Raw genomic sequence first — 18268 nt, 5'->3', positions numbered from 1 at the left:
CAAGCTTGAAGCTGTCCAGCTTTTTCCTGGGTATACATTAAAAACGTAATACTTCTTATCTCCAACTGATATTTTGATATCGAAGGTTCTTTGAGATGAAGGCTCTGTCTATACTGTACCTCTTAGTGGAAGAATATAGTGTGATATTAGCCATGTGACTAATAAGATGTTTTTGTTCAATTCACTCTTTTGCTGCCTACTCCAGGCTGTTTTTGTGAGGAAAGTGTTTTATGAATCTTTCAGGTGCTATATTAGCATAAGTTTATCTTCTCCCTCTCCTCTTCCTCCTTCTCTTCTTCTTTTCTCCTCTTTTTCTTACTCCTCCTTTCTCCTTCTACTCTTCCTGCTTCTCTTCCTTCTCTTCTTTTTCTTCATCCCCATGGCTCCTGAGCTAGGTCTTAGTCCCTTTCACGTTCTTACAACTGAGTGGATTTTTTTTTTAAAGTGAGGCAATTGGGGTTAAGTGACTTGCCCAGGGTCACACTCACACAGCTAGCAAGTGTCTAGTGTCTGGGCCAGATTTGAACTCAGGTCCTCCTGAATTCAGGGCTGGTACTCTATCCACTGCACCACCTAGCTGCCCCCATGCTTTCTAGTCTTCTTACACTTTACACATCTACAAGTACTCTGTGATCCAGTGACACGACCTCCTTGCTGTTCTTTGGTCAAGACACTCCATCTCCTAAATCCATTTTCACTGTCTGTCCCCCATTTCCAGAATGCTCTCTCCTCCTCACCTCTGACTCCTGGCTTCCCTCAAGATGCAGATCAACTCTCACCTTTTACAAGAAGTCTTTCCCCCTCCATTACTAGTGCTTTCCCTGAGATTATTTTCCAACTATCCCATTTACATCTTGTATGTACATAATTCTTTGCATGCTGTCTTCTCCATTAGAATGGGGGGGACAGGTACCTTGTTTTTGCTATTCTGTATTCCCAGCACTTCTGTGTCCTGTCTAGAGAACTTGCTTAATAAATGCTTGTTCACTCAATGACTATAACCCCTGGGACTTTGTGTTACCCCCACTTTTAAAATTCTTAGTCAATATTTATTTTTTTATGTATAGAGATCTTTTTTTTAGTGACAGAAATTGTGAGTACTTTATATTAAGAATATACAAATATAACTTGCATATGTTTGGAGCAGTTGCCTTTGTTCTCATCTTCTAGTAATAAAATTCTTTCTCTTAAGAAAGGTTCTATTAAGAAAAATCAGGTTTACATCTGAAAAGAAGCTGGTAAAATCTTTGCTAGTGATCACTGTGCCACTATGAAGCATTTGAGTCAATACTTATGGATCATATCTGGCTTGGCCATATTCCAGGTTTGCAAAGAAGCTGAAATTTCTGTTGGATTTAAGTCTTGTCTCTAATACATCATGGCTGTGTGACCCTGGACAAGTCGCTAAACCTTTCAGTGTACCTGCCAACTCTCTAAGTATCTAAGTTGCAGAACTGAAGAGTTGTATTAGCAGAAAGTTTCCTCTTCTAAAGCTTTATACACCAATAAAATCATGGATGTGGACAAAAAATTTTATTAAAATGGGTATAATTACACTTGTCCTATGAATATTAAAGGGCAGTTGTACAAAAAACCTTTTGCAAACCTTGAAACTACTCTATATTTATCATTATAGTAACTCTCTTTTACAAAGCACTTTTAAAATTTATAAGAATGCCAGATTCTCTAATTCTCAAAATTCAAATCTCTTATCAGTCACTAATATTTCACCTGATTCTTAAACCATACCCTGCCCCACCCAGCTATCAAACTCTATAAATCTTATGTTGCTGAAAGATTTGTTAAAATAAGTTATCAATAAAATTATTAGTTTACATTATTGATAAACATGTCATCTGGATTAACAGTCAGACTGGAAAATTCTGCATTCTACAGAAGTCTGGAGGCACCTTCATCACTACTTTGAATTCTAAAGACCAGAATTAAGAATTCAGTTTTTCTGTACTCAAGTCAAAGGGCAGCCAGGCTGCTTTTACTGACATGGCTCTCAGGACAAGCTAGACTCCTTTTCACTTTCTCTTAGGTAAACTAAACTTAATTCCTCAATTAGATGGTTATCTTCTCCCCAAGCACTGTAGTAGAGGGAAAAGGGCACTGAGTTTAGATTAGAGGCAAGAGACTGAGTTTCACTAGATACAATCATGAACATTAGGTTCCCCATCTATCAAATGGGGGAAGTGGGGGAGGGGGAAAGACTCCTTTGCCAACAGGGTTGTTAAGAAAACTTAATGTAAACACTGAAATGTAATATAAATGAGGTAGTCTTGTAATTCACAACCAAACACTGAGTTTTTCCTCAACTGCTAGTATAGGCATATACTATATAACAAAACACCTAAACTGTAGTTTTCAACTTTCTGCTTCTGCAAGCTTAGCTATGGAACAATGCCACAAAGGACATGAGTCTAACCTGTCACTTTCCTCTACCCCCACTACCCTGCACTCTCACCTCCATGCCTTTGTCCACAATGCTTTGTCCACAATGCTTCCCATTCCAAGAATGGTCTTACTCCTTACCTTACTGACAACTGAATTTCTGTGCATCCAGCTCAAACGTTACCTCCTAAGGAAGCCTTCCCTATTCTCTCCTGTAAGTAGCATTCCCTCTGAGATCTCACATAGCATTTGGTTTTGCAAACTCTCTGATGTACTTATCCTGCAATATTGTGCATGATTCCTTAAAATCTATGTGTTATCCTTGAACTCAGCTGTAAGCATCTTGAGAGCCAGAACTTGGTCCCATATGAACTTTATACCTCCTTGATATCCAACACAATACTTCATACACAGTAGAAAACATAATAATGAAATCTGTTGTGCTGTGTTTTATGAATCAGGGAAAGTCAGCTTCTCTTTCATAACTCACCTTTTTTTTTTTTTTGCAGGGCAATGGGGGTTAAATGACTTGCCCAGGGTCACACAGCTAGTAAGTATCAAGTGTCTGAGGCCAGATTTGAACTCATGAACTCCTGAATCCAGGGCCGGTGCTTTATCCACTGCGCCACCTAGCTGCCCCCATGACTCACCTTTTGCAAATCAACAGAAAGCTGCTGAATGAACACTCGTAGTTCCTGTTCCCTCTGTTCCAAAGTAGTGATCTTACTTTCTGCATCTGTTTCTGCAGCTAACAAGTGATCCCTTAATTGGAAAAGAAAACACACAGAGTATCTAATGAACAGGATAACTCAGCTAAAATAGCTTCTCTATGCAAAAACTTCATGCTCATCAGAAAGCAATTAAAAGAGAGCCTATCCCTTTTGTTTTCCTTAAAAGAGGATACAATATTTGGTACTGGCTAAGAAATAGGGTGGTGGATCAGTAGAACAAGTTTGGCACAGGAGACACAGTAGTCAATGACTATAGTAATCTACTGTTTGATAAACCCAAAGACTCCAGTTTCTGGGACAAGAACTCACTATTTGACAAAAACTTCGGGGAAAACAAAGTTAGTATGGCAGGAACTAGGTATAGACCTACATTGTACACCATATACCAAAATAAGGTCTAAATAGGTACATGATTTAGACAAAAAGGGTGATACGATACCATAGGCAAATTAGGAGATGAAGGAATAGTTTACCTCACAGATCTAGGAGAAGAATTTATGACCAAACAAGAGAGAGAATATTATGAAATGGAAAATGGATCATTTTGATTACACTAAATTGAAAGGCTTTTGTACAAACAGAAGCAATGCAGTCAAGATTAGAAGAAAAGCGAAAAGCTAGGAAACAATTTTCACAATCAGTGTTTCTTTTTTCTGTTTTTGTTTTGTTTTGTTTTGTTTTTTGTATTTTGCAGAGCAATGAGGGTTAAGTGACTTGACTCAAGGTCACACAGCTATTAAGTGTCAAGTGTCTGAGGCTGGATTTGAACTCAGGTCCTCCTGAATCCAGGGCCAGTGCTTTATCCACTGTGCCACCTAGCTGCCCCCACAATCAGTGTTTCTGATAAAAGCCTCATTTCTAAAATACATAAAGAACTAAATCAAACTTATAAGAATACAAGTCATTCCCCAATTGAGAAATGGTCAAAGGATATAAACAGGCAGTTTTCAGATGAAGAAATCAAAGCTATCTATTGCCATATGAGAAAATGCTCTAAACCACTATTGATCAGAGAAATACAACTTAAAATAACTCTGAGGTACCACCTCACACCTATCAGATTGGCTAATATGACCAAAAAAAGGAAAATAATAAACGGAGAAGATGTGGAAAAACTGGAACACTAATGCATTGTTGTGAACAGATCCAACCATTCTGGAGAGCAATTTGGAACCATGCCCAAAGGGCTGTAGGGCTGTGCAGACCCTTTGACCCAGTAATACCACTACTAGGTCTGTATCCCAAAGAGATCATAAAAAAGGGAAAAGGATCCATATGTAGAAAAATATTTATAGCAGCTCTCTTTGTGGTGGCAAAGAATTGGAAATTGAGGGGATGCTCATCAAATGGGGAATGGCTGACCAAGTTGTGTGGTACATGAATGTAATGAAATACTATTGTACTATAAGAAATGATGAGCAGGCAGATTTCAGAAAAACCTGGAAAGACTTAAGTGGACTGATGCTGAGTGAAGTGAGCAGAACCAGAAGAACATTAGAGCAACATTGTGGGATGATCAACTGTGGTAGATTTAGCTCTTTTCAGCAGTACAATGATCTGAGACAATTCTAAAGGACTCATGATGGAAAATGCTCTCCACATCCAGAAAAAAGAACTGTGGAATCTGAATGCAGATTGAACCATATTATTTCTACTTTTTTTCTTTTTTGAGGTTTTTCCCTTTTGTTCTGATTCTTCTTTCACAACATGACTAATGCGGAAATATGTTTAATACGATTGTACATATATAACCTATACCACATTGCTTTCTGTCTTGGAGAGGGAGAAGGGGAGGAAGGGAGAAAAATTTGGAACTCAAAACGTTATAAACAAATGTTGAAAACTGGAAAAAAAAATACTATTAAGACTGGGGAGAAAAAAAAGAAGCTATAAGAAGAGATGGGGCCCAACTAAGCAGCTGTGAGAAATTCTGATCTAGCTTCACTAATAGACATAAATGCTTACTCAACACTGATCAAAGTATAAGCCATTACACTGCAGGGAAAGAGGGAGCTCAGCCTACAGCTGTCCTGTGATCCTAGGCTGAAATAGATCTCCTGTCACAACAGATCTACAACCAAATGCTGAACCCATGTATGAGGCACAGGTTGGTAGAATGAATTCAGTCCCTTTGGAATGGACTGACCTCAAAGAATATTACAAGGTGAGACTGGAAAAAGAGCACAGGACAGCTATGTTCAGAATGGCATCAAAACCAGTTCCCATCAGCCCCCACAGACCAAGCAATAACCTCTGTTCTTCCAGCGCTGAGTACTGCCTCTGCAACATCTCCAGCTCACAGCTTAAATCTGAAGATACTCGAACAGAGGCCAACAGTTCCTCATGTGTATGACTCAGTTCTCTGGTTCTAGCCTCCATTTCCTGTTCCATTTTTGCCAAACTTTCTTCCTTTTTCAAAAGCTATCAAAATGCAAAATGAAGAATACACACAATGACTACAATAATGTCAACAAAAAGAATACCAAAAGGCAGCTCAACTCAATTTACAGGCAATGTCTAATTCTGGACTCAGAGAACAGGTGATGAAACACACTTCCTACCTTTTAGTATAGAGTTGGGAACCATGGAAGCAAAATGTTGTGTGAACTTTTTTTTTGAGTAATTGTTTTTCTTCATTATAACAAAGAGTTCTTTGGGGTGAGGGACTTTATTGGGAGATGATATCGTGTTAAAAGTCATCAATAAAATTTTGTAAGCTAGTAAAATGTTAACATTTATAGTAATCATGGATTGATGCTAAGAGGTGCTTCATTTGCTGTAAGCCAAAGAACAGATTTCTTAAACCAAAAGACAACAATCTAACTCTGAGAAAAATAAAAAGTTATGTTTTTAGAAAAAAATATATTTTGTGTGTATATGAACAAAAATGCTGTATATCAACAACTAAAAAGACTTGAATGGCAATGTCCTAGAGGAACCATCGGTGTTTATTTTAGCTTTCATCAGGCAAGATTAATCTCTTCAAAAACATATTATTAAGTGCATACTAGATATACTTAGCAGAGATGCTCACCATGTGCTTGACTTTAGCCAGCTCCTGCTGCTGGAATCCCTCTAATTCATCAATTTCATCCCTCTTTTGGAACAGATTCAAACTTTGGTTCTTCATTTCCTGTAACTGAGCTGTCAACAGTCTTTTATCCTATTTGAAAGAACAAGATACCATCCTAGGCACTAAGATGGAGGAAGTATTTTGGTTTGGGGTTTTTTTTCCTGCAAAAAGAATGTTTACCTAAAGAAAAGTACATAGGGGAATATTCTATATTATTAGCTTTATGCTATTAACAGCTTTTTAATATTTCATGTTAAAAATGTTGATAATTATAATTGTGATCAAGACCGAAATAATTAGTAACAATGTTCAATTAATAGATTTTATAAAATAGCCAGTGATGAGATAGATGAAGACCAAGACCATTTGAAGCATTTAGGTAATTAAATTTGACCATCGGTTCCATATAGCCATTTCCCTTCTCTATTCCCCAAAACATCCTGAACTGGTTAACTAATACCTAAATCAAGACTAAATATCTTTTAAAATTACAATTTAGGGGCAGCTAGGTGGCACAGTGGATAGAGCACCAGTCCTAGAGTCAGGAATACCTGAGTTCAAATCCGTCTCAGATACTTGACACTTACTAGCTGTGTGACCCTGGGCAAGTCACTTAACCCCAAATGCCTCACCCAAAACAAACAAACAAACAAAAAACCATAATAAAATTACAATTTATCCAAGGAACTTTAGCTAAACTGACAATTAAACATGTATAGTGTCATCAAGCCAAATTTGTTGACCAAGAATTGCTGTAAAGGATCACAAATGTGCCAATTATTTCTCTCTCTAGTTTAAAAAGATATTAAAATCATCTACAAGATTGACTATTATCTATATTTATAGTGGTTTACAAGTCTTTGACAAGGATTTTCTTTGCCTTATTTTTTTTTTAATTTTTTTTTATTTTTGCGGGGCAATGGGGGTTAAGTGACTTGCCCATGGTCACACAGCTAATAAGTGTCTGAGGCTGGATTTGAACTCAGGTACTCCTGAATCCAGGGCCAGTGCTCTATCCACTGTGCTACCTAGCTGCCCCCCTCTTTGCCTTATTATTGGCCCCAAAATTGATTTTTCTTAGAATCAAATGAAGGGAACCCAGGTTAGATTTTATTTAGAATAGCTCCCTCTATCTTAGGAATACAAAAATAAAACCTTGGTCACTAACTTAACTCAGCAGTTTTCAATATTTTAAGAACCACAACTTTTACATTTCTTTTAGCTTAAGAAAATCTTATGTTAGTAATCTCTTTACCTAAGAGGACAATCATCATAAAAATTTGTGGTTTTATTGAGCACATGATTTGCAACTATATTCCACAAAACCCCAGCACTCCATTTCATAGGAACTCATTAAGAAAATTTTGTCGGTAATGTTTTCTCACTTAAAAAAATTAAAAATACCAGTTATGGGTGGCAATTTTGGGGTATGAAAATACCCAAAACTAATTGGGGGAGAATTTTGAGTATTAATTTCTTCTTTTTCACTTCAAAATTTCCCTGGCCAGTCTTTTATCCCAAGACCTCAACGTCAGCATTATTATATTCCACCATATTTCTACCTGTGTTCTGTGTCTAAATTAGTTTGGGAAACACTGTTTTAAAGCAATGAGCTATGCCTGGTAAGGAAAGACATGGGAGAAAACAATTTCAAAAAACCACCAGCTTAACTCAGTGTTATGTGCAAATTATATAGTATTCAAACCTAGTTTCTGGTAACTAAGAGTTGCTGTGGATAGATTTTAGATGTGGCTACCTCATGCTAGAAGGTAAGTGAAGATCATCTTTCATTATATTTGAAGAGAAGCTATATTCAGTGAGAATGAAAAATAGATTAGTAGCAGATCATGTGAATAGTTTGTGTTACTGATTCTCTAAAAATTAAAAATGTTTCTCCATCTTAGGTTTGAAAGCAAACCTTGTCTCCATTGGAGAGCTAAGAAGCTAAGAAGAAATCTCTTAAGGCCTACTGAGGACACTTCAGGGCCTGCCTGGGGCTACTGGAGCAGTCAGCTTTTCTGAATATTACCCAGTCAGGAGAGGGTCTTTATTAGCAGCTTGGTGTTGAGACCGCAGAACACCCTCCACTCTGACTACTTCTCTAAATATTCCTGATTTTAACTAGTAACAGAGACGTTTTCCAAACAGCTTTACCCCCTACAGGGGAAGCTCCACCAGTAACACTCATTCCTGTGGTGCTTCATTTGTTGCAAGCCAAAGAACAGATTTCTCAAACCCAAAGAGACGACAATCTAACTCTGAGAAAAATAAAAACACAACTCACTTTTTCAAGCTGAGCCAACTTCTCTGCCCATTCCTAAAAAAGACAAGAAAATCACAAAAATTATTATAGTTTTAAAGAATGGCAATACCAAGATTTTGAGAAAAAAAATCCTGTTACAAAACATTTAACTTGGCTTAATATTAAGAAAGCAGGGGGCAGCTAGGTGGCGCAGTGGATAAAGCATCAGCCCTGAATTCAGGAGGACCTGAGTTCAAATATGACCTCAGACACTTGACATTTACTAGCTGTGTGACCCTAGGCAAGTCACTTAACCCTCATTGCCCCACAAAATACACAAAGAAACCCAAAAAACAGATGAATAGCTAGTAGGTGTCGAAGCTAGATTTGAACTCAGGTCTTCCTGACTTCAAGTCCAGCACTTTGTCTACTGCACCACCTAGCTGGTTCTATATAACCTTTTGGTTCCTGATACTAGCATCTGTTTGGCAAATTGAAAAGAGGATATAAAAACTATAACATGGATGTAGCTAATAAGAAAGTGTCTCTAGAATTGCTTTAGCTTTTTTCTGATTTCCTTTAGTGTGTGAAATGATATGATTGACCTTCCTTCCTTTGACTTATGCTAGATGGGACAATTTATGAGCATACCCCACACAACGTTTTTCTGACTAGTGCATTATTGGTTACAGCATAACCAAACCCCATGTGAAATTCTGTTGTAATATATAATATTACATTATAATGATTAAAATGCTAATCCTGGGGCAGCTAGGTGGCACAGTGGATAAAGTACTGGCCCTGGATTCAGGAGGACCTGAGTTCAAATCCTGCCTCAGACACTTGACCCTTACTAGCTGTGTGATCCTGGGCAAGTCACTTAACCCTCAATGCCTCATGCAAAAAAACCCAAACAAACAAAAAAAGAAAAAAAAATGCTATTCCTGTAAGGTTAAGCACTCTCACTTCCCAGAAATAATGTTTCACCTAATTTCAAGTTTTAGTAAAGCCATTGTTAAGTGAGATGTGTCTTTCTGGAATTAAGTGTTACACTTTTGCTTTAGCGTCAATAGCTGGTTAAAAATCTATAGCTTTGGGGGGCGGCTAGGTGGCGCAGTGGATAAAGCAACGGCCCTGGATTCAGGAGTTCCTGAGTTCAAATCCGGCCTCAGATACTTGACACTTACTAGCTGTGTGACCTTGGGCAAGTCACTTAACCCCCACTGCCCCGCAAACAAAAACAAAAACAAAAACAAAAACAAAACCCCAAAAAACAAAAAAAAATCTATAGCTTTGGGGGCAGCTGTGCCACCTAGCTGCCCCCTTCCTCATCTATTAAAAAGAAGATAATAATAGTACCTGCCTCCCAGGACTGTTGTGGAGATGAAAATGAGATAATAATTGTAAAGTGCTCTGCAACCTTAAAGCACTATTTGTTAGTTATTGCAGAGAAGCAAACTTAAAAAAACCAAACAACCACTTAAAAAATATATATATTTTTTTGCAGAGAAGCAAACTTAAACAACATTAGCTATTATTACTATGTTCCAATGACCCCAGATTGCAAACTCCCCACTTCACTCCAAAATATCACCTTCTCTAAAATACAGCTGTAACTTTACTCAGATATCACTGATAGAAAATGCATTCCCAAAATAAACTATTCAGAAGATTAAAGAGACCATTTTAATTGCCACAACTTTAAAATTTTTAACCTGTCCTTGAAGAACATACCTCTTTACTTCCTTAAACAGAATATACTGTGTGGCCATGGGTAAACTCCCTTAACCTCCCTCAACCGTCAGCTTTAATAAAATAGTAAAATATAAATAATAATACCTGTATTTCCTGCCCCCCAAGGTTATTATGAGAATCAGATGAAATAATACATGTAAAACACTTTCTAAACTACAAAACTCAATCCAAAAAAATCCCCCAAACCTTCTAATTTAATCTTTTTTTAAATGGCTCTAAGTTGTCATTCTAATTAATAATTATTATACTTGGTTACGATAAAGTATTTTTTCCCTTGCCACAAAGCTGATGGTTACCACTCCTTTTGCCAGTATATTGGCCTCGTGTTCTTCCCTTTCTAATCTACTGAGGTCATTAGAATTTTGTGTAAACTGAATCCCTAAGTATTGAGTGTTAGCTCAAAGACTTCTCCTAAAAGGGGGAACTGTAGGCACTCGACTGTTTGTCTTTTATGTAAACTAGATAAATGGATTACTTTCAAGTTTTAGGAGTACAAAAAACCCATATTCATCTCACCAGCATAAATGAAAGTCTGACCTCCAGATAAGTGAGGATGCTACTGGGGTAGTATTCTCTTTCTCCACTCCATAAACCTGTAGCTGGAGATGGAAGAATCTCATTGGTCTTTTAAACCCTGGCACATATTTCACTACTAAAATCAGGGTTTTTTTGTTTTTGTTTTTTTACTCCAAGCCCAAGGATAAGTCATAGAATTTACATAATAGTATAATTCCTTTTACCCTTAGCTATGATAAAAACATTTGTCATAAATCTGTAATGCCACTAAATAAATACATGTCTTTTGGTTGGGCCTAAGCCATATAGGTATTACCTGGTCCTTTTTTGCTAGGGCCAAAGCCATTCCTTCTGCCATTTTGGCTCTGTTGGCTTGATATGTTTCATTCTGCTCTTGAAATTTCCTCATGGAAGCTGTTAACAAAGAGTCTTTATTTAAAAAGTGAGAATATTTCAGAACCAACCTGTCTTAGATTGCACCAGAACTTACTTTAAGACATTCATCTACAGAAAGGTGGGCACAACACAAAAAGATCATGGAAACTGGAAATGAACTGGATCATGTTAACACTATTATTTACAAACATGATCTCTTGGGCTTGGTAATGATTAGGTAGGTAGGTAGGTATTTATTCCCCCTGGAAGGCTCTGGTGGTAATTAAATCAAGCATAAATTATACTAAAACAACTCACTACCATTATCTATACTACACTTAGCATCTGTTTCCTATGTGCCCAAAGGCCTTAAAAAATATTCTCTTTCATCAATTTAGGCAAATTTTACATATCTTGTTAGAGGGAAGGCCATGTAGTACACTGGACTTGAAATGTGCAGACCTAGGTTTAAAGACTGTCATTATTTGGGCAAGTCATATTTAGCCTCTTTGAGGCAAAGTTTCCTCATTGGTAAAATTGGAGATAATAAACCCTACACTATTTAGTTCACAGGGTCCTTGTGTCAATTATGTAAGGGATTTTGTCAACCTTAAAACATAACATAAATGCAATTTATTATTATTATAACCACCAGAGGCAGAAAGGCAGAAAGTAGGTCACCAGCAGAGCCAGATCTCCTGAGACGAGAGCTTAATCTTTTGTCACTGGATTACAATGACAACTGAGGGAAGCTAATAATCAACTTTAGGTTTTAATACACCAAGAAAACTGGTCCAAGGAAGACAACAACAATCATTCCCATCTAATCAACATAAATGTAAATTACACTTTTTTGTCTAAAAAGGATATATTTGTGGTCAAATATTATACCAAATATATTGCTGGTTATATTACTTTCAAAGATTTCAATTTTTCAAGGGGGAAAAGAAAGCCAGAATATTTTATTAAAAAAAACAACAATCAACTTATTCTATAACCAACTGGGGGAAAAAAAACAGGAAAAGAATACGTACAATCCTGGTGTTTTTCTAATGCAATTTCAAGCTTCTCTTTTATCTTCTGCAAGTTTCGCACCTGTTCAGCATACTCTTGGGTAAGGAAGGGAGATGCACAGAATAGGAATGGACAAATATTAGGAAAGGAATTTTTAAAAAATGAGTTGAAAATAGTCATGTTTTTCTGAAATTAAGAATCATTTCTTTTAAGGAAAACTAGATAGACAGCTCCTCCTTAAAAACGAGCAATACAAGCAAACAGTTCTACAACAAATTCATTATGGTACAAAACAGTGAATACAAACAAGAGACTCTACTTAGTTCATGAGAACAAGTACCAGCTCTAATTATCATGTTCTGCCACTAAAATACTTCATTTCAAAATTCACAACCCCATTATAAATGGGATAGCTGGCAACTCATTAAATAACACATTTGCAGTCCACATGTTTATAGTCTTTCAAGGCAACTGAGCAAAAACTACACAAGGATAACATTCTGGCTCAGCTAACAGAATGCCACTATGACCTCAGAGTATGAATACTTAACATTGTAGGGATGTGAAACTCTTGGCTCAGTAGAATCTGATCAACACTTGCCATATCGAAGCAGAAATGTAATATAAACTTGGATACTCAGTTTATTCATTTCCCTGTTCTTCACAATAAAACCTAATTATCCTTCAATGGGGTAAACTATTCCTATAAAATCTATGTTGAACATTTATTTTGTTCTTCCACTTTTCTGGAGGATTTTTTTTGCGGGGAGGGGGAGAATGAAGGAAGGAAATAGAACAACATTATTTTGAATTTAAAGAAATACTAGTCTTCTGACAGTGAATTCATTTTCTTACTCGGTCAACGGTGAGACTTTTCCAATTTGGTCAGACCTTGGGATCTGTTGCAATAGCTTTCTAGAATCTAGGGCTGACCTTCTCCATCCCAAGATAAAGTATAATAAGAAGTCTTTAGTGGAAGATTGCCTAGTAACACTGTAATAATCCTAACAAAAAGGTTATTAGGTGAATGCCATTAAGACTGAAAGCAAAAAAAAAATACAAGCCAAAGAAGATATTCCTAGACTGTCCAAAGAAGTAAAGTCTTTAATAGCATCAGTCTGCAGTTCTAACAGTATCAGACACTCTATTCGCCAGAAAGAAATCATGCCTTACTAGACTGAGAAAGTAAAAGGGGGTACTGAAAAAAACTCTAACTTCCAAACAAGCATTAATAAATAGATTTTTGTCTGGAGACAAGTGTTGGAGTAAGAAAAATACCAATGGAAACTAAAGATGGTCCAAACACTATTACTGGAAATGTGTTACAAAGTTGCATTTCATCCCGGCTACAATAAAATCTTCCATTAGCAAGGAATCATATCTTCATTCCAAAATTTTTGTTCTGGAATTCCCAGACACATTTTTAAAGATTTCCTTTCCTTTCTTGTGCAGAAGATTTATCACTCCTTTTGCTTGCCCTACTGTGTAGCCTTCCTAACTATTGCCTCTTCTTGGAGTTATCTTGGGCAAAAGGGTATATTTGTCTTACACAAATATAATGCCATAAACTTCCATGAGTATAAACCACCATTACCTTTAAAGGCTGACTTAGCTTTTCAATTTTTAATATGTGTACTAAGTAACTCTTGCTTTAAACCTAAGAAGAAAAAAACCCAAGTCAGAGTATTGAATTTACAGTCAATGTAGTACAAAGGATATCAGTTATTTCCTATCTAGTCAGAAGGCCAGAGCTATAGAAAGAGCCACCCATAGTATGTCTTCAGATGGCCCCCACTCACATAAAAGAATAACCACATATGTATGTATTTCAGGTAACATGTGACCTCTACAGTGTTCGATATAGTACCTGAATAATAGAAGCTATCTGTCTTAGCTCGATTGCTTAGAAAAAGAAAACTAACTTTCACAGCTTTAATAAAAAATAAAAATGCAAAAGAATTTGCTGACCATTTATATTTAGTTTTATGAAAATCAGTGGTGGTATTTAAGGATCAGGAAAGAGCAGACTGTACATATTTTACTAAAGCTGCATCTTACTTCAATTTCAATGATCCTTGATTTACTGACTTGGGTGCTCCTTCCACCAACACATATTGTACTTTGTCCAAGTCATATTAGAACATTTCATAAACTGCTGTGGTCCAAGAAGTTCATCCCCAGGTGGGCAACATTTTGATGATTAGCTTCTTGGCACTCAGCTGGGTTGGCTCTTATCAAAGGGGTCCATGACTTGGCCTGAACTCAAATCAGCATCAGTTGTGCTTTAAATGTTTCTTGATTTCAATTACTGCCAGGCAAGTACTACAATGCACAGTAATGAGGAAACTGAGAATGTACTCACTTCCTAAGTCCTCAGACAAAAGGTCAGACTCTATTGCATGCATTTAGAAGTCCAATGTGGCTTAGCAGCTAGAGGACCACCATCTGAGTAAGGAAAACCTGGATTCTTAACCATTCTCCCACGTTAGCGGCTATGACCCTGGACAAGTCATTTAATCTCTTAGAGCCCTAGACAACTCTAAGACTATAATTTACAGATGAAACATCAATATGCATCAATGGAAGAGAGTTTCTGCACTAGTAGCACCCTCACACCTATGAGATCACAAGTCTAAACCAAGAAAAAATTTTTAAAAGGTGGGAATTTTTGTGTGACTAAAATAATATGCTCTGAGAGAATGATTTATTTTCAAAACACCTGTGTTTCATTTAGAAAGGAAATTGATAATATTCCTCTTAAACTAAGCCCTGTAAAGACAAACCTCAAATTCAGGTGTAATACATATTATGACATGGTCTAGATTTTTTGCCTTTTTAAGACAGAGGGATGTTGTATTAATTTTCTTACAAGTGAATGAACCTACCAGAAAGTTTGGCCTCTAGTTTCCTTATCTGTTCATTTCTTCTAAATAGCTGGGATGAAAGGTCTTCTCGAGAACTGCTTCCATCAGAAGCCTGTTGAGTTATAAAAAAACTGTAAAAAATTTCTGAAAAATTCTGTTCAAACATTTCTGGAGAGTCAAGTGAAGAATAATTTCAAAGTAACTTTGAGAAGTAAACACTGAACCAGAAGTTCAGACACATCTACTTAAGGAAGGGCTATGTTGTAAACTGTGTGACCTTAGCAAAGTCCCTTGGCTTCTCTGAGCCTGTTTTTCTGCCCTTAAAGTGGAAATAACACTACCTGTGTTCATCTACTTTAAAGAACTTAGAAAAGATTTGTGCATAAATAATATGAACTTGAATATCTCTTTCAGAAGGTCCCATAAGATATGGCTCTCTTAGAATACAGACTGCTTAGAAAAAATCCATTGTAAACTCATAAACTAATAGAATGTTAGTGATAAATGGGAGCCCTGAGATCATTTAGTCTCAGCCCTCTTACTTTTTTTTTTAAAGAGGACAAAGGGTTTTTTCCTTTTTGTTTTTTTGTGGGGCAAGGAGGATTAAGTGACTTGCCCAAAGTCATACAGCTAGGAAGTGTCAAGTGTCTGAGGCCATATTTGAACTCAGGTTCTCCTGACTCCAGGGCTGGTGCTTTATCCACTGCGCCACCTAGCTGCCCCCATGCCCTTTTACTTTTGCAGGTGAGTAACATGAAGCCAAGAGAAGGGAAGTGACTTTACTCAAGATCTTAAGTTAATGGCAAAGCCAAAATATTTATATAAGGTATAAAATATGCTCACAGCAACAACCCTAAAAGTAAATATCCTTTTCCAAAGCATCCAATCCTAAAAGAAATATAGTGACACCACACAAGAATTACTATCTACTTTAAATAAAAAGAAAAGACTAGGTCTACAACTAAGAAAACACCAATGATACTGGCAGAGACCTGAGGCTGAGTTAACCTTACCCAATAACCCAGACTGTTTTCATACATTAGGGACAGGTATGGGGAACTTTACCATTGTTAGTGAATAATTCATTTTGTATATATAACTAATAAGGCAAATAAATGAAGTCAGAAGCCCCAAAGCCAAATATTTCCCTAAGTACAGTTACTAGGTATATACCTTTTTGTTACAAAAGTCTTTGTCTTGATTTATTAGAAAAGACCCCTCTTGCTACAATCTAGAATCAAGGAAAAATAGGTCTCTTGCCAGAGCATTAGTACTGGTAATTCTATATCCTCTTGCCTGATGCACCAAATGTACTTGTATTTCCTGTTATACCTGGTAGCCAATGCAAACTTAAGTCTAGAAGCCTGTTGATATATACCTACAATGTACAACAACTACTATAGCCTTGTAATTCAACCCAGGATCCAGATGGCATAAAAGTGGGAAGTCATCTGACTTGACAGATGGCTTCAGTCATTCAACAAAGGAACTCTGTAATCCACAAGGATATCATTTCCTCAAATTCCCTGACTTCTTACTTTTTCAGTTTTAAACTACAAATTAGTTTTAATACTAAAGAAATGTGCCTATTCCACTTTCTCCATTAAAGTTACAACTGACAAGCTTAGCAATTCAATGAGAAAGACTGCAGGGTAGAGAGACAAACAGTTAATACACCTGGTCTATCCCTCATACCAAAATGCCTGTCAGTATTCATAAAAAATAATCGGTGACATTCAAAATGAATACACCTGAGCTAAGGGTACACATTTCTTGGAGTCCAAAAAGAATATGAAGAACATAGGGAATCTCTGAGTTGGGAGAGACCTCAGAAGACATCCAGTCCAAACAGTAACTGACCAAAAATCCCCTCTAAACCATTCTGAACAAGTGGGCATCCAACCTTTTATTTATGACCTTTTGTGAGGAGGCTCCTAATACCTCCCAAGGCCATTCCAATTTTGGTCCTGTTAGGAAGTTTTTCCTAACAGTAAACCTAAAAGAGGGTGATCTGCTTAAAACTACAAGAAAAATCCCAGAATAAGAAGAGTGAGTCAAACTGTTTACGTGGCTAAAATGACAAAATCCAATAAAAAAAATACATATCAAAAGAGAGCCCTTATCAAAACAATCCTCTAAGTTGTCAAGAAAAACATCTACAAGACCATACCCATGGGTCATGCTAAATAATCAAAAGAAGGAAGGGCTACTTACAAAGTCATCGCCTGAGTCAGCTCCCACAGAAGCAACTGACTCCTTGCTGATAGATCTTGGGATTCGTGCAGCTCCCCCTGGCCTTGGTGCAATGGCAGCCTCCTCTGCAATCTTCTTTTTAAGTTTGGCAAACATTTTTCCCAGTGGGGCTACCCTCGCTAACTTCTCCCCCCAATCCCTGACTAAAGCAAAGCAATAATGCCCTAGAATCTAGTGGCAAATCACTGAAGGGCCATCAAGAAGCTCCAGCAGCCAAAATTTCCATTTAAACCTGATGAACTTCCAAAACCCTCCAAAGGTTCAAGACATCACAGTATCTAGAGAAAGAGAGAGAAAGAGAATAGTTAACAACATGAAATTAACAAATATAAATGGAAGAAACTACTTAAGTAACCCAAAAAGTTGTAATACATTTATCATTTATTCAAATTGTTTAAGGTATAAAACTAAAGATAAGCATGTTTATAAGGTGACCTAGACAGCCACCTGCAATTTAACTACAGATTTTCAGTTCAGTGATGAAGGCAACAAACTGAGAGTTAAGAAATGATTTGAGACATATACAGCAGCTCTGGATGTTTTCTTTTTGTTTGTTTGTGGGGTTTTTTTTGCAGGGCAACGGGGGTTAAGTGACTTGCCCAGGATCACATAGCTAGTAAGCGTCAAGTGTCTGAGGCCGCATTTGAACTCAGGTCTTCCTGAATCCAGGGCCGCTGCTTTATCCACTGCTCCACCTAGCTACCCACTGGATGGTTTTTAATTCAAGACTGTTATCCCAGAAGTAAGCAGGTAAGCAATATGTTCAGGCATCAGAACTCCATATACATTTTCTTTTCTTTTTTTTTCAATTGTGAATGGCTGTTATTCTTTTTTTTTATTAGAGTATTTTATTTTTTTTCCCATTACTTGTCAAGATAGTTCTCAACTCTTGTTTATACAAGCTTTCCAATGTCAGACTTTTCTCCCTCCCTCCCCCCTCCCCCAGACAACAGGTAATCTGATATAGGTTTTATATATATATATATATATATATATATACACACACACACACATATACATACATACATATATGTGTGTGTGTATATAT

The 18268-nt window shown here is 36.9% G+C and overlaps 1 protein-coding gene across 8 annotated transcripts in view; it reads right to left on the bottom strand.

The window, feature by feature from the left end:
* Positions 1-18268, bottom strand: part of GOLGA1 (golgin A1) — a 63955-nt gene that overhangs the window by 43843 nt on the left and 1844 nt on the right. For all 8 annotated transcript variants that reach the window (XR_006354646.1, XM_043980551.1, XM_043980548.1 and 5 more), the window contains exons 3-10: positions 17182-17498; positions 14989-15079; positions 12124-12198; positions 11031-11128; positions 8486-8518; positions 6163-6291; positions 5380-5549; positions 3048-3159 (exon numbers count right to left, since the gene is read on the bottom strand). Coding sequence is in view for 7 of the 8 variants with exons in the window: in XM_043980551.1 (XP_043836486.1) it covers positions 3048-3159; positions 5380-5549; positions 6163-6291; positions 8486-8518; positions 11031-11128; positions 12124-12198; positions 14989-15079; positions 17182-17316 (843 nt within the window). In the remaining variant the exon portion in view is untranslated. The remainder of the gene's footprint in view (positions 1-3047; positions 3160-5379; positions 5550-6162; positions 6292-8485; positions 8519-11030; positions 11129-12123; positions 12199-14988; positions 15080-17181; positions 17499-18268) is intronic.

The sequence above is a fragment of the Dromiciops gliroides genome, chromosome 2, assembly GCF_019393635.1.
Source record: "Dromiciops gliroides isolate mDroGli1 chromosome 2, mDroGli1.pri, whole genome shotgun sequence".
Classification (NCBI taxonomy): domain Eukaryota; kingdom Metazoa; phylum Chordata; class Mammalia; order Microbiotheria; family Microbiotheriidae; genus Dromiciops; species Dromiciops gliroides.
The sequence above is the reverse complement of the archived record's forward strand: the minus strand, read 5'-3'. Positions and strand labels throughout refer to the sequence as shown.